The sequence below is a fragment of the Theropithecus gelada genome, chromosome 3, assembly GCF_003255815.1.
Source record: "Theropithecus gelada isolate Dixy chromosome 3, Tgel_1.0, whole genome shotgun sequence".
NCBI classification, from domain to species: Eukaryota; Metazoa; Chordata; class Mammalia; order Primates; family Cercopithecidae; genus Theropithecus; species Theropithecus gelada.
In genome coordinates this window covers 12,877,910-12,902,116 of record NC_037670.1, presented here as the reverse complement: position 1 = coordinate 12,902,116, position 24,207 = coordinate 12,877,910, and the positions used below count along the sequence as shown (strand labels likewise).

The 24,207-nt window shown below is 46.4% G+C and overlaps 1 protein-coding gene across 5 annotated transcripts in view; it reads left to right on the top strand.

Annotated features, from left to right (window-relative positions):
• Positions 1 to 23,440, top strand: part of LOC112621400 (paired immunoglobulin-like type 2 receptor alpha) — a 42,215-nt gene extending 18,775 nt beyond the window's left edge. For 2 of the 5 annotated variants that reach the window (XM_025380810.1, XM_025380813.1), the window contains 3 exons: positions 22,631 to 22,680; positions 22,921 to 22,952; positions 23,122 to 23,440. In XM_025380810.1, coding sequence (XP_025236595.1) covers positions 22,631 to 22,680; positions 22,921 to 22,952; positions 23,122 to 23,244 — 205 coding nt within the window. In that variant the 3' untranslated portion in view covers positions 23,245 to 23,440. Of the gene's footprint in view, positions 1 to 12,610; positions 12,803 to 20,899; positions 20,934 to 22,630; positions 22,681 to 22,920; positions 22,953 to 23,121 lie in introns of all 5 variants that reach the window. The other 3 variants (XM_025380807.1, XM_025380812.1, XM_025380811.1) reach the window with 3 other exon arrangements.
• Positions 23,441 to 24,207: the final 767 nt, after the last annotated feature.

The following is a 24,207-nucleotide window of genomic DNA, read 5'->3' as shown; positions in this document are numbered from 1 at the left end:
TCAGCTTACTGCAAGCTCCGCCTCCTGGGTTTATGCCATTCTCCTGCCTCAGCCTCCCGAGTAGCTGGGACTACAGGTGCCCGCCACCTCGCCTGACTAGTTTTTTGTATTTTTTAGTAGAGACGGGATTTCACCGTGTTAGCCAGGATGGTCTCGATCTCCTGACCTCGTGATCCGCCCATCTCGGCCTCCCAAAGTGCTGGGATTACAAGCTTGAGCCACCGCACCTGGCTATAAATTGTATTTTTAATTAATTCAATTAGTTGAATATTCATGTTTATTATAAAAAAACAAAATACAGGAAAATAATAAAAAGAGAAAAATGGTGGGTTTGTTTTGTTTTGTTTTTTTTTGAGACAAAGTGTTGCTCTGTCACCCAGGCTAGAGTGCAATGGCACGATCTTGGCTCACTCCAACCTCCACCTCCCAGGTTCAAGCGATTCTCCCGCCTCAGCCTCCGAGTAGCTAGAATTACAGGCACCCGCCATCATGCCAGGCTAGTTTTTTTATTTTTGTAGAGATAGGGTTTCACTGTGTTAGCCAGGCTGCTCTCGAACTCCTGACCTCGGATGATCTGCCCGCCTTGGCTTCCCAAAGTGCTGGGATTACAGGCGTAAGTGACCTTGCCCTGCCTTTTTTTTAAGATAGGGTCTCGCTCTGTCACCCAGGGATTGTGATCATGGCTTACTGCAGTGTTGATCTCCCAGGCTCAAGTGATTCTCTTGCCTTAGCCTCCCAAATAGCTGGGACTACAGGCATGCACCACCACACCTGGCTAATTTTTGTATTTTTTTTTGTAGTCATGGAATTTTGCTATGTTGCCCAGGCTGGTCTCAAACTCCTGAGCTCAAGTGATCCACCCACCTTGGCCTTCCAAAGTGCTGGGATATAGGCAGGAGCCACTGTGTCTGGCAAAAAAATCCAACTGAAGTACCATCATGCTAAGTAAGATACAACAAACTAAAGGAGTATTTGTAGCAGATATAAACTAAGTTTGTTGTTGGCTTATTAATGTTTTCTACGTAATTTTACTTTTGTAACCAAACCTAATTGTGTTCTTTGTCACTTTTCTGTTTTATTTCTAAGCACAAAAATCCCAATTTCCACTAAAAGTTGAAAATATTGGCCAGACACAATGGCTCATGCCTGTAATCCCAGCACTTTGGGAGGCCGAGGTGGTGGATCACCTGAGGTCAGGAGTTCGAAACCAGCCTGGCCAACATGGTGAAACCCCGTCTCTACTAAAAATACAAAAATTAGTCGGGTGTGGTGGTGCATGCCTGCAGTCCCAGCTACTCAGGAAGCTGAGGCAGGAGAATTGTTTGAACCTGGGAGCCAGAGGAGGTTTCAGTGAGCCAAGATCCCACCACTGCACTCCAGCCTGAGTGACAGAGCAAGACTCTGTCTCAAAAAAAAAAAAAAATTTATATTTAAATTCTTAATTTAAAAAAAATTGTATGTAGTGAGAATTTATTTTGATATATGGCATAAACAACTAAATTGATCTTTATATGAAGTAATTAATCAGTTGTCCCAACCCCATTTACTGCATTTTTATCTGCTTCTCTATTGATACATTAGGCCTGGTTTTTAAATTATTTTTGTAGAAGAGCATCTATTTCTGGTCAGTCAATTCTGTTTCACTGATCTGTCTTTTCTTACATCAGCACACAGGTTTAGTGATTGTAACTTTACCACGTTTCAATGCCTAAGACGATTTCCATCTCAAACATATTACTCCTTCCTCAAAAACTTTTTTAGGCTGGGCGCAGTGGCTTCATGCCTGTAATCCCAGCACTTTAGGAGGCTGAGGCACGAAGATTACTTGAGCCCAAGAGTTTGAGACTTAACATGGGCAACATAGTGAGACCCCATCTCTACCAAAAAAAAAAAAAAAATTAGCCAGTTGTGGTAGTGCAAACCTATGGTCCCAGCTAACTCAGGAGGCTGAGACAGGAACATCGCTTGAGGCCAGGAGGTTGGGCCTGCAATGAGCTGTGATTTCACAACTGCACTCCAGCCTGAGTGACAGAGCAAGACCCTGTCTTAAAAAACAAAGCAAAACAAAAAATATTTTTCTGTTGTTGCCTGCCTGTTCCTTCCCCACTGTTAGAATAACTTTATCCAGTTTAGGGGAAAAAAAAACAAAAACAAAAAACACAACACTCTTTTAGGTCACAGTTGCATTAAACCTATAATGCAATTGACAGAAACCGAAATCAGGCTCATACACAATCTTCCCACCCAGGAACAAGGTCCTATTTTATATCCCTCAGTAAACCTTGGTAGTGTTCTGCCAAAGAGCATATAAATGTCTCATAAGATTGTTTAACTGTCTGTAGTGAGCCGAGATCACGCCACTGCGCTCCAGCCTGGGTGACAGCCAGATCCTGTCTCGGGAAAAAAAAAGATTTTTTTACCTTCTATATTTCCTTTTGTTATTAATATACAATATTACTTTTTGAATCCTTAATAATTGTTATTGTAAAAGTAATACATAGGTGGCCGGGCACCCGGTGGCTTATACCTGTAAACTCAGTACTTTGGGAGGCTGAGGTGGGCAGATCACAAGGTCAGGAGATCGAGACCATCCTGGCTAACACAGTGAAACCCTGTCTCTGCTGAAAGTACAAAAAAATTAGCTGGGTGTGGTGGCAAGCGCCTGTAGTCCCAGCTACTCAGGAAGCTGAGGCAGGAGAATGGCGTAAGCCCGGGAGGCGGAGCTTGCAGTGAGCCGAGATCGCGCCACTGCACTCCAGCCTGGGCGACAGAGCGAGACTCCGTCTCAAACCCAATCCAAAAAAAAAAAAAAAAAAAAAAAAAAAAGAATCACTTGAACTGGGAGACGGAGGTTGCAGTGAACCGAAATTGCACCACTGTACTCCAGCCTGGGCAACAGAGGGAGACTCTGTCTCAAAAAAAAAAAAAAAAAAAAAAAATGCATAAAATCTGGCCAAGACGGTGGGTTATATGCATGTTTACCATCACCCCCTCCCAGAATCTACTAAAATAATAGCAAAGGGAATTTTTTAAGAAAGAAATCCTCAAGAACAAGAAATATATGAACTGGATGTACAAAAGCAAATTTTGAGAAGCTGGAAACAGACTAATGGAATTGGTTTAGGGCTAAATCCTAAGCCAGTGTTGGGAAACCCAGATGAATGGCAACTTATACCACAAAACTCTGTAAAGGTTCAGTAATGTTGGCCCTGAGTACCCCCTGAAAGTAGGAGTGAAGATGGGTCTGAAAACTAGAGGACATTGAAAATCTACTTCAGAAGCAGGGAAACCTCCATTCCCCATTCCCCCACCCTAGCCCAAAGACAAGAGGTTTGCTTTCCAGAATAGATGAACCAGAGGGCCTCTGGGGCAGCACCCCAGGGATAACTGGCAAGGCGATTGGGGTCTGGTCCTCATACCGAGTCCCCCAACACCGGGGACTATACCTTGGCCTCAGCTGTGTCTGGGAAGCCTGAGGCTAGAGTCCCTATATGATTAAATGAAACAGACTTCTCCCATGAAACACGAAGAACAAAACAAACATGAAAATCAGAAAGAGGAACCTGGAAGAAACCAAAACAGTTCAGGGAGTATAAAATTTTAAAATACTCAGCATCTCCTTCTATTCAGAAAGTTAAGAGACCTCGTGCATGTGATAAGAGGGGGTGCTTTACAAAGGAACTTGCAAACCACAAAGAAAGCTCTTGGAAATTTAAGATACAATAGCAAAAACAAAAAATTCCATTAAAGGGCTGGGCACGGTGGCTCACACCTGTAATCCCAGCACTTAGGGAGTCCAAGACAGGAGGATTACTTGAGGTCAGGAGTTCAAGACCAGCCTGGAAAACATAGCAAGAATCTGGCAACATAGCAACACTCTGTCTCTATAAAAAAAATAAAATTTAAAAATTAGCTGGGTGTGGCCTGTCGTGGTAGCTCGCACCTGTAATCCCAGCACTTTGGGAGGCCGAGGTGGGCGGATCACTCAACAAGTCAGAAGTTGACACCAGCCTGGCCAACATGGCGAAACCTTCCCTGTCTCTACTAAAAATACAAAAAAGAATTAGCTGGGTGTGGTCGTGTGTACCTGTAATCCCAACTACTCGGGAGGCTGAGGCATAAGAATCATTTGAACCCGGTAGGCGACGGTTGCAGTGAGCTGAGATCACACCACTGCACTCCAGCCTGAGTGATAGAGTGAGACTCCATCTCAAAAAACAAAAACAAAAACAAAAAAAACCTAGCTGGGTATGGTGGCACATGCCTGTAGTTCCAGCTACTCAGGAGGTTGAGGCAGGAGGATCACTTCGGGCTGTGAGGTCAAGGCTGCAGTAGCTGTGGTCCCACTACTGCACTCCAGCCTGGGTGACAGAGTGAGATCCTGACTCAAAAAAAAAACCAGGCCGGGCGCGGTGGCTCAAGCCTGTAATCCCAGCACTTTGGGAGGCCGAGACGGGCGGATCACGAGGTCAGGAGATCGAGACCATCCTGGCTAACCCCGTGAAACCCCGTCTCTACTAAAAAATACAAAAAACTAGCCGGGCGAGGTGGCGGGCGCCTGCAGTCCCAGCTACTCGGGAGGCTGAGGCAGGAGAATGGCGTAAACCCGGGAGGCAGAGCTTGCAGTGAGCTGAGATCCGGCCACTGCACTCCAGCCTGGGTGACAGAGCGAGACTCCGTCTCAAAAAAAAAAAAAAAAAACCAAAAAACAAAACAAAGCCACCACCACCACCAAAACAACCAAAAATGCACCCAAGGATGAAATTTACTTTTGAGTGTGGGAATAAATATATAAATGGATTAATTCTTTTTATGTGTCAGGTGATGGTGAAAAGAGAAAAGAAGAGAACTGAAGTGGAGTGAGTGGGACAGAGATTGCTAAGGGTGGCCCTGTATTCACACTGAACAGGGAAGGCTGCTGTGAGATGAAGCAGGTGTAGGGTAACTGAGGAGACCTTAGAGTGAGGCACAGTTTGGGAAACCAAACAGGGATGGGGGGGGGGGGAAGTACCCTGGGACCAGCAGCAGGCCTGAAGAGCAAGGGGAGGGAGCCCAGAGAAGACTGGAATGTGTGGAGAGGAGCTGTGGCCTCTGGAGTCAGAAGTTACAGGGCACGAGAGCCCACAGATGGGGTCCATCAAGGCCAGCTCCAAAGGCACAACACAGGGATGGAAGAACTGGGGAGCGGACCTGGAGAAGCCCCAGGAAGATCCAGCCTAGATACAGATTGATTGGTAGAACATAATAGAGAGGTTGGGAGAAGAATGTTCCAGTCACACAGGACAAGTGTGGCTGAAGCCAAAGGGAAGAGGCAGAGGTTGCAGGAGGTGGGGAAGATCCTGTGTGGCTTTGAAAGCCAAGGAAACAACTCACTTTCGCTCTGAGTGCCATGGGAGCAAAGGAGCATTTCCTGCAGGAGTGCTGAGATCTGACTCACACTTTTTTTTTTTTTAATCATTTTTTTTTTTTAGATGGAGTCTTGCTCTGTTGCCCAGGCTGGAGTGCAGTGGCACGGTCTTGGGTCACTGAACCTCTACCTCCCAGTTTCAAGGGATTCTCCTGCATCAGCCTCCCGAGTAGCTGGGATTACAGGTGCCCACCACCACACCCGGCTAATTTTTCTATTTTTAGTAGAGACAGGGTTTCACCATGTTGGCCAGGCTGGTCTCGAACTGTTGACTTCAGGCGATCCGCCTGCCTCGGCCTCCCAAAGTGCTGGGATTACAGGCGTGAGCCTCCATGCCCGGCCCCAACTCATAGCTTAAAAGCATCCCTATGGCTGTGGTATGGAGGAAAAAATTACAGGTGAGCGAAGTCAGAAGCAGGGAGACCAGCGAGAGATGATGCAGCTTGGCTTAGCGAGATGGCAGTGCATGAGGTGAGAGGTGGCTGATACTGGTTAGTTATATTTTGAAGACAGGGCAGACAGGATTTGCAGATGGATTGGATGTAGGGTATGAGAGGGAGGGAAGCAAGGATGACTCTAAGGTCCTTGGACTGAGCATCCTGAAGGACAGAATTGCCATTTACTGAGGTAGAGAAATGGGGAAGAATGGGCTTGGGAGGAAATCAAGAACTCTGTTTTGGACACCTTACGTTTGAGTCGTTACTAGACATACAAATGGAGGCGTGAACAGGTAGTAAGATCTCTGAGTCTAGAGTGCAGGGGGAAAGTTGGCTGGATATATCAACTTGGAACCCAGCCTGGGCAACATAATGGAACCCCGTCTCCACCAAAAAAAAAAAAAAAAAATTTTTTTTTTTTTTTTTTGAGACAGCGTCTCACTCTGTCACCCAGGCTGGAGTGCAGTGGCATGATCTTGGCTCACTGCAACCCCTGCCTCCAGGTTCAAGTGATTCTTCTGCTTCAGCCTCCTGAGTAGCTAGGACTACAGGAGGGCACCACCACACCCAGCTAACTGTTTTGCATTTTTAGTAGAGATGGGGTTTCACCATATTGCTCAGGCTATCCACAGAAAAAAAATTTTTTTAAATTATCTGGGCATGGTGGTGTGCACCTGTAGTCCCAGCTACTCAGGAGGCTGAGATGGGAAGATTGCTTGAGCCCAGGAATTGGAGGCTGCAGTGAGCCATGGTTGCACTATTGCACTCCAGCCTGGGCGACAGAGGAAGACTAATCAGGATACCACTGATATTTAATGTCACGTGGTGAATGACATCATCTGGGAAGTGAGTGTGGCTAGAGAGGAAGTTTCAGGACTGGGCCCTGACATTAGGTTTGGGCAGATGAAAAGAAATCAACAGAGATGACTCAGAAGGAGCTAAGAGTGAGGCAGGAGAACCAAGGGAGATGGTGTCCCAGAAACCAAATTAATAACTCACTTCATAAAAGGGGGAGTGAGAGGCCGGGCGCGGTGGCTCAAGCCTGTAATCCCAGCACTTTGGGAGGCCGAGACGGGCAGATCACGAGGTCAGGAGATCGAGACCATCCTGGCTAACACGGTGAAACCCCGTCTCTATTAAATACAAAAAAACTAGCCGGGCGAGGTGGCGGGTGCCTGTAGTCCCAGCTACTTGGGAGGCTGAGGCCGGAGAATGGCGTGAACCCGGGAGGCGGAGCTTGCAGTGAGCTGAGATCCGGCCACTGCACTCCAGCCTGGGTGACAGAGCGAGACTCCGTCTCAAAAAAAAAAAAAAAAAAAGGGGGAGTGAGGAGTATCAAATGCTGAAAAGCTGAGTCAGATAAAGAAAATGGGGGTGTAAGATCTAAATTCTCCATGTCAGTAGTAAGAAGTGAGTAGATACCACTTAAAGCAAGCAAATCAAGCAACGGCAATATTCGCATGCTGTTTAGAAATAGGAGGTTAACATCAAAATAAATAGCTAAAGTTGCTGAAAATAGTTGCCTCTGGGGAGTTGGAAGGGAGTAGGAGGCAGGTGCAGGAGGCTGCTGTTTTTTTCTAAGTTGTGTGAAATTTGTTGGGTCTGAATTACGTGCCGATACAACTTGGAAAAAAAAAGTGTTAAATTTAAAAACTAATAAAAGTACTGGTAATACTTACACATAATTTTAAAAATACAGAAGGAAGTTAAATAAAAGGTAACATTCACCTTATCTCCCCAGTCCCTACCACTTTGTGTGGAAGTATTCTCTCTTACAGATACCGACATAAAACATAAATATAATCAAACCACATACAATGCTGCTCTAGAACTTGCTATTTTTACTTAAAGTAACTTGAATCTCTTTCATTCTAGTATATATACATCTATGTCTTTTTTTTTTTTTTTTTGAGATGGAGTTTTGCTCTCGTTGCCCAGGCTGGAGTGCAATGGCATGATCTCGGCTCACTGTAACCTCTGCCTCCGGGGTTCAAGCGATTCTTCTGCCTCAACCTCCCAAGCAGCTGGGATTATAGCTGTGTGCCACCACACCTGGCCTATGCCTTTTTAATTTTTTTTCTTTTTCTTTTTTTTTTTTTTTTTTGAGACAGAGTTTCACTCTTGTCACCCAAGCTGGATGAGGTGGCACGATCTCAGCTCACTGCAATCTCTGCCTCCCAGGTTCAAGTGATTCTCCTGCTTCAGCCTCCCCAGTAGCCAGGATTACAGGCACATGCCACCATGCCCACCTAATTTTTGTATTTTTAGTGGAGATGGGGTTTCACCAAGTTGGCCAGGCTGGTCTAACTCCTGACCTCAGATGATCCACATGCCTTGGCCTCCCAAAGTGCTGGGATTACAGGCATGAGCCACTGCGCCTGGCCATTTAAAAAAATTTTTTCGCTGCTCCTTGCAGAGCAGGGCTAACTCCTAGTCATTGTGCTCTGAATCAGCAATGCCTTTTTAAATGGCCGCATGCATCCCATGGTAGTGATGTATCATAATTTATTTAATCACTGTTCTATTTGAAGACAGTTAAATTGTTGCCACATCACAAACTATAATGTAAAGAACACCCTTCAACACATGCCTTTGAATACTTGGGCAAGCATTTGCATAGGAGAAATTCCCAGCACTGAGACAACTGCAACAAAGGGCACACATAGGTCTTTTACCTTTTGATAGATCTTCCCAAATTGCATTCCCAAAGGTTCTGCCCATTTATACTCCCATTGTGCATGACAGTTTCTCTCTCCCTAAACCCTGGCCAATAACGGGCATTTTCCTCTACTCAAATCAGTTTTTTAAATGGTCTCTTGTATTAGTCTGCATTTTTAAAAATTTTGTTTTTTGCTGGGTGTGGTGGTTCACGCCTGTAATCTCAGTACTTTGGGAGGCTGAGGCAGGCAGATCACTTGAGGTCAGGAGTTCGAGACCAGCCTGGCCAACATGGTGAACCCTTGTCTCTACTAAAAATACAAAAATTAGCCGGGTATGGTGGCATGCACCTGCAATCCCAACTACTTGGGAGGCTGAGACACAAGAATCCCTTGAAGCCGGGAATTGGAGGTTGCAGTGAGCCAAGGTTGCACACTGCACTTTTTTTTGTTGTTGACAGAGTGACACTATGTCAAAAAGAAAAAAAAAAAAAAAATTTGTTTTTGAGACAAGGTCTCACTCTGTTGCACTGGCAACAGAGTGCAGTGGCACACTCATAGATCACTGTAGACTCAACCTCCTGGGCTCAAGCGATCCTCCCTCCTCAGGCTCCTGAGTATCTGGGACTATAGGCATGGGCCACCACACCCAGCGAATTTTTGTATTTATCATAGAGACCGGGGGAGCAGGGGGTCTCACTATGCTGCCCAGGCTGGTCTCAAACTCCTAGGCTGAAGTGATCTGCCCACCTCAGCCTCCCAAAGTGCTGAGATTATAGGCATGAGCCACATTGCCCAGCTTTGGAAAAAAAAAACAAAACAAAAAACTTTTGAATGAATATTAGCATTAGGATTATGGTATCTTTTTATGAAATTGATTCAAATTGCATAGTTTTCCATCTTTATGTTCTGGAAACTTCTTTTTTTTTTTTTTTTTTTTTTTTGAGATGGAGTCTCGCTCTGCCACCCAGCCTGGAGTGCAGTGGCCGGATCTCAGCTCACTGCAAGCTCCGCCTCCTGGGTTTAGGCCATTCTCCTGCCTCAGCCTCCGGAGTAGCTGGGACTACAGGCGCCGGCCACCTCACCCGGCTAGTTTTTTGTAATTTTTAGTAGAGACGGGGTTTCACCGGGTTAGCCGGGATGGCCTCGATCTCCTGACCTCGTGATCCGCCCGTCTCGGCCTCCCAAAGTGCTGGGATTACAGGCTTGAGCCACCGCGCCCGGCTCTGGAAACTTCTATGTGGGAATTCTATGTTCCTTAAATTTTTACAAGAACTTATTTATAAAACTTCCTGAGCATGGAGACCTTATGAAAGGTAGTTCTTTCATAGCCTTCCCATTTCTTCTTTGTCTACTGATCATTAACCCATTTATGCCAGAGGCTGCAAATTTTTTGTGTGAAAGATCAGACCTTGGCGATGACCTTGAGCAGTAGCATATAAATAACTCACACAAGCTTAGCGTTCCAATAATGGAACACTAGGCCTAAATAAGTTAAGGTATACTACTTTTTTTTTTTTTTGAGACGGAGTCTCGCTCTGTCGCCCAGGCTGGAGTGCAGTGGCCGGATCTCAGCTCACTGCAAGCTCCGCCTCCCGGGTTCACGCCATTCTCCTGCCTCAGCCTCCCGAGTAGTTGGGACTACAGGCGCCCGCCACCTCGCCCGGCTAGTTTTTTTTTGTATTTTTTAGTAGAGACGGGGTTTCACCGCGTGAGCCAGGATGGTCTTGATCTCTTGATCTCCTGATCTCGTGATCCGCCCGTCTCGGCCTCCCAAAGTGCTGGGATTACAGGCTTGAGCCACCGCGCCCGGCCTACTTTTTTTGTTTGTTTTGAGACAGAATCTCGCTCTGTCACCCAGGCTGGGGTACAGTAGCGTGATCTTGGCTCACCGCAACCTCCGCCTCCCAGGTTCAAGTGATTATCCTGCCTCAGCCTCCCAAGTAGCTGGGATTACAGGCGCCCACCACCACACCCAGCTAAGTTTTGTATTTTTAGTAGAGATGGGGTTTCACCACGTTGGCCAGGGCTGGTCTCAAACTCCTGACCTCAGGTGATCCGCCCACCTCAGCTTCTCAAAAGTGCTGGGATTACAGGCATGAGTCACTGTGCCTGGCCCCAAGGTATACTAGTTCTTAAATCAATTTTTAAAAATATCACCCAGGCCTGGCTCAGAGGCTCATGCTTGTAGTCCCAGCTAATCAGGACGTTGAGGCGGGAGGATTACTTGAGCCCAGGAGGTGGAGGCTGCAGTGAGGTAGGATTGTGCACTCCAGCCTGGGCAACAGAGCAAGGCCCTGTCTCAAGAAAACCCAAAAGACACCCATTTCACAGATATTTTAACATTTAACAATCTATAATTGAGCATATACTCACTCATGATTGCAACTGGCTTTTGTTGTCATTAGGTTTGCTAGTCTTGTCTACCTTCTTGTTGTTGCTCCTTTAAATAACCAGTTTCTGCATTTATTTTGCTTGTGGCTATCTGTTCCCTAATAAATTTATTCCTATGTAACTTTTCATTACTTTCTTCCTCTGAGTTTCCTTACAGCTGTCTCCTCTCTGGGGTTTTTTTCTTTGGAAACTGAATATTTTATTTGTTTTAAAAATTTATTCCCATTTTAAGTAATAAAAGCATTTCATACTGAGTTTAGCTTAGAGTGTTGCTTTAGTCATACACCAGGGTTCTTTTTTAAAATATGTATTACTCTAGTTTTTATTTTCTAAACAGTATGTTATTATATATGTCTCCTTTAAGTAATTAAAACATTTTAAAATTCCCAGTAGAGACATAGCATTTACACTTTTAGTAATTTCTCTTAAGAGTGGACGAAGATTTTAGTTCATCCTAACTTGAAGACATTAAGGAGCCTGATTTTTTTGTCCTGTGGCTGAGTACTATGTCAATTTTTTAAGGGTGCATGAAACATCTATAAAGAAGGTGTCACTTGTTTGTAGGATGTGAAGGTCAATATATATTAATGTGACCTTAAAAACATATTTTCAATATACAGTAGGTTTTTTTACAGATGTGTTCTCACTTATTAAGACAATTCTGGCTTGGCACGGTGGCTCACGCCTGTAATCCCAGCACTTTAGGAAGCTGAGGCAGGCAGATCACCTGAAGTCAGGAGTTAGAGACCAGCCTGGCCAACATGGTGAAACCCTGTTTCTACTAAAAAAGAAAAAAAATACAAAAATTAGCTGGGTGTGGTGGCATGTGCCTGTGATCCTAGCTACTCGGGAGGCTGAGGCAGGAGAATCACTTGAACCTGAGAGGTGGAGGTTGCAGTGAGCCGAGGCTGCACCACCGCACTCCAGCCTGGGTGACAGAGCAAGCCTCCGTCTCAAAAAAAAAAAAGATAATCCTGTAAAAAGACACATTGTATGATTCAGCTAATACGAGGTATTTACAGTAGTCAAATTCATAGAGACAGAAAGTAGAGGGGTAGAAGGGTGGCTGCCAGGGACTTCAGGACACAGGAATGAGGAGTTGATGTTTAACACATAAAATATTTCCATTGAGGAAGATGCAAAGGTTCTGGAGTTGGATGGTGTGATGGTTGCACAGCACTGTGAATGTGCTTGATGCCACTGAACGGTGCATGTAGAAATGGTTAAAATGACATATTTTATGTTACCTGCATTTGCAACAATAGACTCTTTTTGGTCCTGTGATTTAGTTATCCCTATTTGTGAGTGAGGAGATGAGGTTCTGAGGTTACCCTACTGATAACTGATGTAGAATCAGGTTTTAACTGAGTTGCTTGTTAAGTTGAATTTGAGGAGGAAGAAATAAAATGAAAGGAAGGAAGAAATAAAAGGAAGGAAGGAAAGAGGGAGGCAGGGAGGGAAGGAGGGAGGAAGGGAGGAAGGAAGGAAGGGAAGGAAAGGGAAAGGAAAAGAAGGAAGGGAAAAATAAAAGGAACTGAGTCGTCTGCATTGAAAGCTGTTAGCATGTCACCCTGTTCCCCGCTCCCTGTGTGGGCTTCAGAGAGGAGCTCCCTCACCACTAATGTCCCCCAACCTAGAAAGCAGCACACCATGCCTTTTACCCAGACACCCTGCACCTCCAGGGGAGGGTCTGTTCATTCCTCATCTCTCCCCAGCTGTCACGACCACCACCCAGAGGCCCAGCAGCATGACCACCACAGCCGGCCTCAGGGTCACACAGGGCAAACGACACTCAGACTCTTGGCACCTAAGTCTGAAAACTGCCGTCGGGGTGACAGTGGCTGTCGCTGTGCTTGGAATCATGATTTTGGGACTGATCTGCCTTCTCAGGTGGAGGAGAAGGAAAGGTAAGTGCCCAGGACCCACTCTCTCCCTAAGTCTCCCATCTGGGGGTTTCTCAGAGCCTACCTGCAGCTATGGGGCTTCTGAAATATGCAGACCCTGCCTGCTCCCCTCAAGCCCGCCTCCCTCAAGCCCACCGAGGCCGACTTCATGGCCTGTGCTGGGTTGTCTGCATTTGTGAGGCTCCTGCAGTGGGGCGGGGCAGGGTCACATATGAGAGCCCACAGCCCTTTTCACACAGCCGATCCCCACCCAGTTCTCTCTCAGTCATCACGCATCTACCTCCCCTGAAGGTTCCTGGGGAGGGGAGGGTCTCCCCTGGCAAAAGGACAGAGAGAGCAGAAGGGAACGGAAGTAGGCTGAGCTCAGCAGATACTGGCCGATTGCCCACCTGCCACGGCCTGGCTTGAAACTGGAGAAGCAAAGTAGATAAAGCATAAACCATAGACTGCTCTCAGTGAACTAGGGGTGCGGGGTTGTCAGTTGCCTTAAGGACTAATTGCTTCATTGAGAAAGAACTATGGCAGCACTTAATAAGGGTGGGAGGAAGGAGAGGTAATCAGAGAGACAGGACTTCCCAGAGGAGGCGATATATGCAAAAGTCTCAAAGAAGAAAAAGAATTAGCCTGGCAAGTGGTGAGGGTGGTGTAGAGGTCATTCACTTTCCGTGCGGGTGGAGGAAACCATTCCAGGAGCTGTAGGAATCTCAGTGCTGGTGGAGGAGGCAGGAGAGGAGGGGATCTTGGAAATCACACCCAAGAGCCTCCAATCCCAGAGGCAGTGTGAAGCAGTAAAGGGTGACCTCAGCTCCCGTGAGAGACCTCAGTCTGTGAAGGAGTGGCCAGAGGTGGGCCAGGCTGGGTCAGTGCAGTGCAGGGGTGAGGTGGAGAGAGGGAAAGGGCCAGATCCTGGAAAAGATTAAGTAATAAAACCAAAGAGGTGAGGTGCAGTGCGGTGGCTCACGCCTGTAATCCCAGCATTTTGGGAGGCTGAGGCAAGAGGATTTCTTCAGCCCAGGAGTTTGATACCAACCTGGGCAACACAGGGAGACCCTGTCTCTACAAAAAAAAAAAAAAAAGAAAATTAGCTGGGCATGGTAGCCTGTGCTTGTAGTACCAGCTACTGGGAGACTGAGATGTGAAGACTGCTTGAGCCCAGGAGTTTAAGGTTACAATGAGCTATGATTTCACCACTGCACTCCAGCCTGGGAGACAGAGCAAACTATCTCCAAATAAATATAAAATAATAAAAAAAAAATTTTTTTATAAAGACATTTGGTTGGCTGGTCAGGGTGGCTCATGCCTGTAATATCAACACTTAGGGAGGCCGAGGCAGGATAATCTCTTGAGCCAAGGAGTTTAAGATCAGCCTGGGCAACTTGGCAAAACCCCATATCTACAGAAAATACAAAAATTAGCTGGCTGTGGTGGTGTGCGCCTGTGGTCCCAGCTACTCCAGAGGCTGAAGTGAGAAGACTGCTTGAGCCTGGGAGGTCGAGGCTGCAGTGAGCTGTGATTGTGCCACTGTACTCCAGCCTGGGTGACAGAGCAAAACCTTATCTCAATAAATAAATAAATAAGTTGATTGTTAGATTGGTGTAGGGGCAAGGGAGCAGGAATAAGCCCCTGTTTCCATTTGAGTGGATGAGGCTGTAATGAAATCACCAAGTACAATGATGAAGAGAGGAGGAGATCATGCTTGGAGGGGAACAATGCCTCGTTTAATTTGGGATCCGTTACACTGGGGATCCACGTGTGGCATCTCAGCAGAGTTGTCCATTGGAAACTCAGAGTACACATTTACAGTTCAAAAGAGAGGACAAGGCCTGAGGCATTAATGAGTTCCACCCCAACATTCTCCAAACCTGATTTGAAGTTACCATCAAGAACGTTTGCAATGGGCTGGGCGTGATGGCTCCCACTCATGCCTGTAAGCCCAGCACTTTGGGAGGCCAAGCTGGGTGGATCACTTGAGCCCAGGAGCATGAGACCAACCTGGCCAATGTGGTGAAACCCTGTCTCTACTAAAAATACAAAACTTAGCCAGGTGTGGTGGTACGCACCTGTAGTTCCAACTACTGGAGAGGCTGAGGTGGGAGAATTGCTTGAGCTCAGGAGGCAGAAGTTGCAATGAACTGAGATCATACCACTGCACTCCAGTCTGGGTAATAGAGTGCAAGGAGATTTGCTCTATCAGCTATGAAAGCACAGAGGGGAGGAGCACGGGGTCGGGGCTGCCTGCAGTCAGATTCTGGCCTCACACCCTCGCCAGGGAAACAGGCTTGCTGGTACAAAGGCTGTGCACCTCAATTTCCTCATGGCAAAGGGAGTGAAGATGGTACCTACGTGGGGTTGTCCTGATGATTAAATGTACTGTGTTTAGAATAGATCTAGCAGAGGGTGTGCCACAGGAGCATAAGCACTTAGAATGACTAAACAGTAGGCATTAAACCAGGGAACACTGGCTCTCATGGGAGCACCATTGTATGAATACATTTAAAACAAAAGACAAAATGGTACGATATTGGCATATTCATACACGGATAAAGTAATGGAAGAAAAGAGGAAAATGTAAGTATAACAGAATGAAAAGAGACCCAAATATATGTGGGAATTTAGTTGGTTAAAAGGTTTCTAATCAATGGAGAAAGATGAGTAATTCAATGAATGGTGCTGGAACTATTCAGTAGCCATCTGAGAAAAAACAACATTATCTCCTTAACTCATAATTTGTACCAAAATAAATTCCACAGGGATCAAAGATTTAAATGAGAGAAAAAAAAAAAAACCCTAGTACCAGAAGAAAATGTGAGATTATTTCATAATCAAGGAGTAGAGACAGTCTTCCTCAGTATGACCAAGCCCCAAAGCCATGGATTAAAATATTAAAATCTGGCCAGGCACGGTGGCTCATGCCTGTAATCCCACCACTTTGGGAGGCTGAGGCAGGCGAATCACTTGAGGTCACGAGTTCAAGACCAGCTTGGTCAACAGGGTGAAACCCTTTCTCTACTAAAAATACAAAAATTAGCTGGACATGGTGGTGCACCCCTGTAATCCCAGCTACTCGGGAGGCTGAGGCATGAGAATCGCTTGAATCCAGGAAGTCGAGGCTGCAGTGAGCTGAGATCACACACAGATGCACTCCAGCCTGGGCGACAGAGCGAGACTCTTGTCTCAAAAAAAAAAAAAAAAAAAAAAAATTAAAATCAACCACTTAATTTTTTTTTTAAATTCTGCAGAACAAAAACCACAGCACTTTTCTCCTGAGAATGAGTAAGAGGGTCAGGGAATTGAAGAGAAAGTTTGACATAATCACTGAGAAAACAGGAAGTGGAGTTTGAGGATTCAGCTCAGATGAGAAACTGTAAATCTATGATAGCAGCGTTGTGCATGGCGCATTTTCCCCCAGCAGTAGTCAACCATTCAGATTTTGAGACCTTAGTGATTTTTGTTGGTCAGGAATTGTCAGTTGCTACCACCAGGGACCAGAAGTAACAGTGGCTTAAACAAGACAGAGCTGGGTTATTTTTTCCTCTTGTAAACAGATCTGGAAGCAGACAGCACATCACTGTTCTTAGACACTCAGGTTCCTACCTTTCTGATTTACCAGCCCTGATGCTGGCTTCTGTCCCGAAGGTTGCCTCATAGCCCAAGATGGCTGCAAGGATTCCAGCCACTATTTCTGGGTTTCTGGCAAAAAATAGGAGAAAGGAAGAAAGGGGAAAAAAAAAACCCCACTATGCCTCAACTATCTATTCCCTTTTAAAGAGTCTTCCTGAAAGACCTAACAACTTCATGTGTGAGAGCCCCCAGCCCTCTCCACACAGCCGACTCCCCCCACCCCAGTTTATATCTTATTGGCTAGAATTTGGTCATATATCCCACAGCTATCTGTAGGGGGAATCCTCCCACTCCAAATAAAATCAATTTTCTGTAACTAAGAATAATTGAATAGATATTGGGTAATCAAATAGCATTTCCACCATAAGACACCCCCAGGATTAGAGATTTGCCAGCTAAGTGTGGCAGAGAGACAGGAGATCACAGGTCAAGGAGCTAGTGAGAAGGCAGGAATGGAGAGCAGGGGGGTCAGCAGGGAGTCTGAATAATCTGTAGAAAAGTAGATTATCAAGGGATAAGAGTTCAATGAAGTCTAAGAACAGGTACAGTGGGATAATGACAAAAGGCAGCTGGAACGTTTCCAGGCTTATTCTGTGAGATCACCATTACCATGATACCAAAACCAGACAAAGATACTACAAGAAGAAAAAAAAACAACTACAGACTGATAACCCTGATGAATATTGATGTAAAAATCTTCAACAAAATAATAACAAACCATATTCAACAGCATGGCAAAAGAATTATACACCAGGAGCCGGGCACAAGAATCACTTGAACCTGGGAGGTGGAGGTTGCAGTGAGCTGAGATTGTGCTATTGACACTCCAGCCTGGGTGACAGAGTGAGACTCCATCTCCAAAAAAAGAAGGAGGAGCTGAATCGAAAAAAAAAAAAAAGATAGATCAATATACCAATGGAATAGAATACAGAGTCTAGAAATAAACCCTTGCACATATGGTCAAAAGACTTGACAAGGGTACCAAGAGCACTTAATGGGCAAAGGACAATCTCTTCAACAAATGGCATTGGAAAACTGAATATCCACACCAAAGAATGAAGTTGGATCCTTATCTTATACCATACACAAAATTTAACTCCAAATGGATTAAAGACCTAAAAGTAAGATCCCAAACCATAGGGGAAAAGCCTCATGACTTTGAGTTTGGCAATAATTTCTTGCCTGTGATACCAAAAGCACAAGCCACAAAAGAAAAAATAGACAAATAGGACCACATTAAACTTAAACATGTTTTTTCATTAAAGGACATAATCAACAGAATCCAAAGGCAACCTACAGAATAGGGAAAATATTTGCAAATTATATATCTAATAAGGAGTGAATATCCAAAATATATAAAAACTCCTACAATTCAACAACAACAAAAAATCAACCCAATTTAAAAGTGGGCAGTGGATTTTAACAGACATTTCTCCAGAGATGATATATGCTATGGTCTGAATGTGTCTCCTCAAATCATGTATTGGAAACTTAGTCCCCAGTGTGACAACTGGGAGGTAGTGTGTTTTGGAAGGTGCTTAGATCATGATGGCTCTGCCAGATGAACGGATTAATGCCATTATAAAAAGGGATTTCAGGAGTGGGTTCACTGTCTTGTGATCTTCTGCCATGTGAGGGCACAGTAATCCTCCCCTCTGGAAGACACAGAAAAAAGCAAGTTGCTGGCACCTTGATCTTGGACTTCCCAGCCTCCAGAATTGTGAGAAATAATTTTTGTTTTGCTTTGTTTTACTTTTCAGCAAACTCTTGTCCAACAAAAGAAAAAAATTTGTTCTTTATAAATTATACAGGCTCAGATATTCTTATATATATTAGCAGCACAGGCCGGGCGCGGTGGCTCAAGCCTGTAATCCCAGCACTTTGGGAGGCCGAGACAGGTGGATCACGAGGTCAGGAGATCGAGACCATCCTGGCTAACACGGTGAAACCCCATCTCTACTAAAAAATACAAAAAAAAAAAAAAACAAAACTAGCCAGGCGTGGTGGCGGCGCCTGTAGTCCCAGCTACTCGGGAGGCTGAGGCAGGAGAATGGCGTGAACCCGGGAGACGGAGCTTGCAGTAAGCTGAGATCCGGCCACTGCACTCCAGCCTGGGCGGCAGAGTGAGACTCCGTCTTAAAAATAAATAAAAATATATATATATATTAGCAGCACAAAATAGACTAAGACAGTACACAAATCGCCAACAAGCAGATGAAAATGGCCAACTAATCATCAGAGAAATGCAAATCAAAACCACAGAGAGCTATCTCCTTATACGCAGAAGGATAGCTACTATTAAAAATAAATAAGTGTGTAAATGACAAGCGTTGGGAAGAATGTGAAGAAATTGGGGTCCTTCTGCACTGTTGATGGGGGTATAAAATAGTGCAAATGATATAGAAAAAAGCATGGCCTTTCCTCAAAAATTTAAAAATAAAGGCCAGGAGTGGTGGCTCACTCCTCAAATTCCAGCACCTTAGGAGGCTGAGGCAGGCGGATCACCTGAGGCCAGGAGTTCGAGACCAGCCTGGCCAACATGGTGAAACACCATCTCTACTAAAAATACAAAATTAGCTGGGTGTGGTGGCAGGCACCTGTAATCCCAGCTACTCGGGAGGCTGAGGCAGGAGAATCGTTTGAACCCAGGAGGCAGAGGTTGCAGTGAGCTGAGATTGTGCCACTGCACTCCAGCCTGGGTGACAGAGCGAGACTTCATCTCAAAATAAATAAATAAATAAATAAGGCCACCATATGATCCAGCAATCCCACTTTTGGGTACATGCCCAAAAGAACTGAAAAGAAAGGTCTTGAAGAAATATTTATACACCCATGTTGACAGCAATACTATTTTCAATGGCCAAGAGGTGGAAGCAACCCAGATGTCCATCAACGAATGAATGAACAAAATGTCGTTTATACTTATAATAGAATATTATTCAGTCTTTAAAAGAAATTCTGGGCCAGGTGCAGTGGCTTACACCTGTAGTCCCAGCACTTTGGGAGGCTGAGGTGGGTGGATTACCTGAGGTCAGGAGTTCGAGACCAGCATGACCAACATGGTGAAACCCTGTCTCTACTAAAAATACAAAATTAGCTAGGCCTGGTGGTGGACGTCTGTAATCTTAGCTACGTGGGAGCTTCAGGCAGGAGAATCGCTTGAACCCAAGAGGTAGAGGTTACAGTGAGCCTAGATCACACCACAGAACTCCAGCCTGGGTGACAAGAGCAAAACTCCGTCTCAAAAAAAAAAAAAAAAAAGGAAAAAAGAAAAAGAAAGAAATTCTGACACATACTACAGTATAAACGAACCTGGAAGACATTAGGCTAGGTGAAATAAGGCAGTTACAAAATGACAACTATTGTATCATTCTGCTTTTCGGTGGTACCTAGAGATATGAAATTAATAGGAACAGAAAGTAGAATGGTGGCCGTCAGAAGCTGCAGGGAGGAGGGAGTGGGGATTCTTTAAAATAGTTTCAGTTTTGCAAGATAAAAAGGTTCTGGAGATGTTTCGTAACAGTGTGAATATACTTAACACTACTGAACTGTACACGTGGTTAAAAGTGAATTCTAGCATTTTTTTTTTTTTTTTTTACCATAAGTAAAATAAAATATAACCTGTTTAAGTTTCAAAGAGAGGGGAAAAACAGAGGGACAGAAGAGTGCTGGAAGGAGGGAAAGTTGCAGAATGGAAATGATACTAGCAATTAATATTTCAGAGTTCCCAGTCTCAACATAAAAAAAAAAAAAGTCCTGTAGAAGTGGAAGGGGAAGTCCCTGGAGTTGAGGGGTACCTCGAGGCCTGGGTTCAGAGGGTATCTCTGTGGACGTGGAGCCCTTCTGGGAAGAGGTTGGATGGTGGAGGGGATGTCTGTGAACCAGGAGCCCAGTGCTTGGGAAACACTGCAAGGATGCCAGGAGGACAGGATGGGCAGGGTACAGTGGGAGAGGCAGCAGAGGATTCAGGGTGGGACCAGCCAGAGGCGGCCTAGCGGTGGCAACAGAACTTCAACAGCCACAAACATGAGTCCCAAGCACGAGGCTCCCAAGCCTGGAGGGCAGACCTAGACGCCACCTAGAAGAAAAGCACAGGTGTGGTCTCCCTGAGGACCTGGAGGGAGTGGGGGCAGGGTGCCAATGTCAAGGGGAGGGGAGGGGAGAAGTGGCTGGGCAAGGGCTCAGTGGTGGAGGGAGCCAGGTTGGGACTGAGCAGAGAGCTCAAGAAAGAAAGAAACCAAGGGAGGGGGTCAGGGTGAGGGGGTCTCAGGAGGTGATGTGGAGGACAACAGGGAGGACAACAGGGAGGACAGGTGGGGACCTCAGGGTGCCAGCTGAGTCCCAGGCCCTTACTGATGCGTTTGGGTGGAGCAGCTGGTCCCTCTAAGGAGGGCCTCAGCCTAGGGCGCAGCACAGAAGGTGGGATGGAGACTGCCATCACCCGGATGCCACCCTGACTCACTGTCGATCCCCCTACAGCTCAGCAGCGGACTAAAGCCACAACCCCAGCCAAGTGAGTACTGGGCCTCCCCAGGGGGGTGGGGAGGTCCATGTGCAGGCAGTGGCCTGGTTTGGGAAACAGGGAGTATGCTGCTAAGAACCCCACAAACCCAGCCTGCCACAGCCATTGTTGCATCCCCAACTTACCCATCCTCGTCCTCCTTTGTCCTCTAGGGGCCAGGCTCTTGACCTCAGGCTTTCTGTCCCCTAAATACTAGACTAGTGGACTCCGGGTTCCAGCACGAACACTTAGAGTCTCTTTTCTGGAGTGCCCATCTGTGCCCTCTGCCTGCCTTTCCTGGTGTTACTAAGCTTTTCCTGCTCTTCACCTGCTTCCTCTCAGCCTGGATCTTCCAGCTTTTTCATATCATCTGCTCTCATTCAATCTGTCCCTTTTCCCTGCTGAATGTGCGGTGGGGGCCCCAGGCTTCCTCTGCCTCCAACTCCTCTCCCCACCTGTGTGTGCTCAGGAGGGACTCACCAGCCTCTGCCTTGCTCCCCTCTCCAGGCTAGGGCCTCACTTTTCCTTTTTCTGGGCTTTTCCTCTCCACCCTCCTGCCTCTCTTTCCTTTCCTCTGGCCTCTCCTTTCCATGGCCGTAGGTCTCCTGCTGGAAGAAAGCATCACCCCTGCCCTTTCTCCTGTGCTGGCTTTTGTCAGCTGCCCTTCTCCTGTCCCTCACCAGGTTCCTTCTCCATCCATTCACCCAGCCTGAGCCCCTGATCAGAAGACCTGAAATTCACACAATTGGTTTGCTTCTCCCAGTTTTAGCCAAGGCAGCACCAGCAGAGAGAAAGCAAGGATTGACCTTTCCAATTTTTCTTCTCCGTGTTCCTCTCATACAAGCAGCTTCCCTAGAATAACCCAACTCACTGAGCACCGATGGACCTCTGCTGGGCCACACACAAATTGCCCCTAATTCTTCTTCCAAGCAGCCTCCTCTGAGTCTAAAACCATCACACCCATCCTGAGCAGGGTGGACAGGTTGCAGAGCACTCCCCAAAGAGAACCAGCCCCTAACACGTGTCATAATTCTTTTTTCTTTTTTCTTTTTTTTTTTAATTTTTGAGAGAGGGTATCACTCTGTCACCCAGGCTGGAGTGCAGTGGCGTAATCACAGCTCACAGCCTTGAGCTCCTGGGCTCAAGCGATCCTCCCACCTCAGCCTCCTGAGTAGCCTGGACCATAGGCGCACACTACTACGTTGGCTAGTTTTTGTATTTATTATAAAGACGGGGTCTCGCTATGTTGCCCAGGCTGGTCTTGTACTCCTGGGCTCAAGCAATGGCCACCTGCCTCAGTCTCCCAAAGTGCTGGGATTACAGGTGCCACCACCCAGCCCATGTCCTTTTTTTTTTTTTTTTTTGAGATGGAGTCTCGCTCTGTCGCCCAGGCTGGAGTGCAGTGGCCGGATCTCAGCTTACTGCAAGCTCTGCCTCCCAGGTTCACGCCATTCTCCTGCCTCAGCCTCCTGAGTAGCTGGGACTACAGTCGCCGCCACCACGCCCGGCTAGTTTTTTTGTATTTTTTTTAGTAGAGACGGGGTTTCACCGTGTTAGCCAGGATGGTCTCGATCTCCTGACCTCGTGATCCACCCGTCTCAGCCTCCCAAAGTGCTGGGATTACAGGCTTGAGCCACTGTGCCCGGCCCCAGCCCATGTCTTAAATGCCCAGCCTCTGACATATTTCCTATCCTCTTGTTCCCATACAGGGAACCCTTCCAAAACACAGAGGAGCCATATGAGAATATCAGGAATGAAGGTGAGTCCTTACCACCATCCTTCCCCATTTTCTACCCCTGGCCCTTCCTGTTTCCCCAAACACCCATTACCTGGGTCCGTGCCCCTCTCAGTGTTTTCTTCTTTCCATTCCTTGCCCCTTGCCCCCACGTGACCCTGGTCCTGACCTAGCAGATAACCTCACTCCTAGAGCCCCCTGCCCATCTCTCTCCCCTGGTTGTCATACCACCTGACCTTGGCACACCTGGCTTTTTATTCCTAGGACAAAATACAGATCCCAAGCCAAATCCCAAGGTAAGCAGTCAGACCAGGGCCTGAAGGAATTAGAAAGCCTGGAGAAGGTGGGGTGGAAGGGAGAGGGGGAGTGTGGTATAGGCAGGAGAGTCAGATTGTAGGCTTGCCACTAAGATGGGGACAGCTCCATCTCCACTGTCTAACCCTTTCTCTCTGGGTTCTCGCCCAGGACGACGGCATCGTCTATGCCTCCCTTGCCCTCTCCAGCTCCACCTCACCCAGAGTACCTCCCAGCCACCATCCCCTCAAGAGCCCCCAGAACGAGACTCTGTACTCTGTTTTAAAGGCCTAACCAATGAACAGCCCTCTCAAGACTGAACGGTGAGGCCAGGCACAGTGGCGCAGGCCTGTAATCCCAGCTACTTTACTCTGAAGCCTGAGGCAGAACAGAGTAAGCCCAGGAGTTCAGCGCCAGCTTTGATAATGGAGCGAGATGCCATTGCTAGTTAAAAATGTGTATTAACAATAAAGTAACAAATTTAAAAAGATTATCTTCAAAACTATTTTTAAAAATCTGAATCCATTAAAACAAGTTAAAAAAGACTGCACAGTGACCTTCTTAGAGTACACTACGCTTCCAATAGGAAGGGCCACAGCTTCCAACAATAACCAAGGCCATACAGATGACTCAGAGGCCAGCCAAAGAACTGACAAAAACAGAGCCATCTATTCCAACCCTCTCTTCACCTTCCCAGCCCTGGCCCGTAAAACTAAAAGTACCCCCAAAACTTACTTGAATGTGTGTAAGGAGAAAACTGACATCACCTTCAACTCCTGTCCCTCCCAGTGAAAATGAACTCTAACAGAGAACTCACACCCAAGACCCTTCCTCCAGTACTTTTCTTAGTGACTTCCTTGGGCCAGGGAACATGAGTCCCCAAACCTTGGTAGCCAGCCCAAACCCAAAGCCTGCCCTCAAATCTGATCAGTCTTCCCTATGGTGACAACGAGAGCATCACCTCATTTGACATCATTCACAACCTTATAAGGTAGAGGATGCACTCGCTGGAAGATGAAGAGCAGAACCAGGATGGTGAACATGCTTTTTCCCAGGCCACGGAGGTAGCTAGTGAGAAGCTGAGCTCGGATTTGAATCCAGATCTGCCCTTCTTGATGTCCTCTCAGGACTCAGGTCTCACTGCCTTCCCCAGATGCCTGCACTGTGCAGGCTCCCGCCAGAAGCAGTGACGTACCACGGTGACACCAAGGAGGGCGAGCAGCCAACAGGGGGCAGTTAGAGACCAGCCAAGCCAGT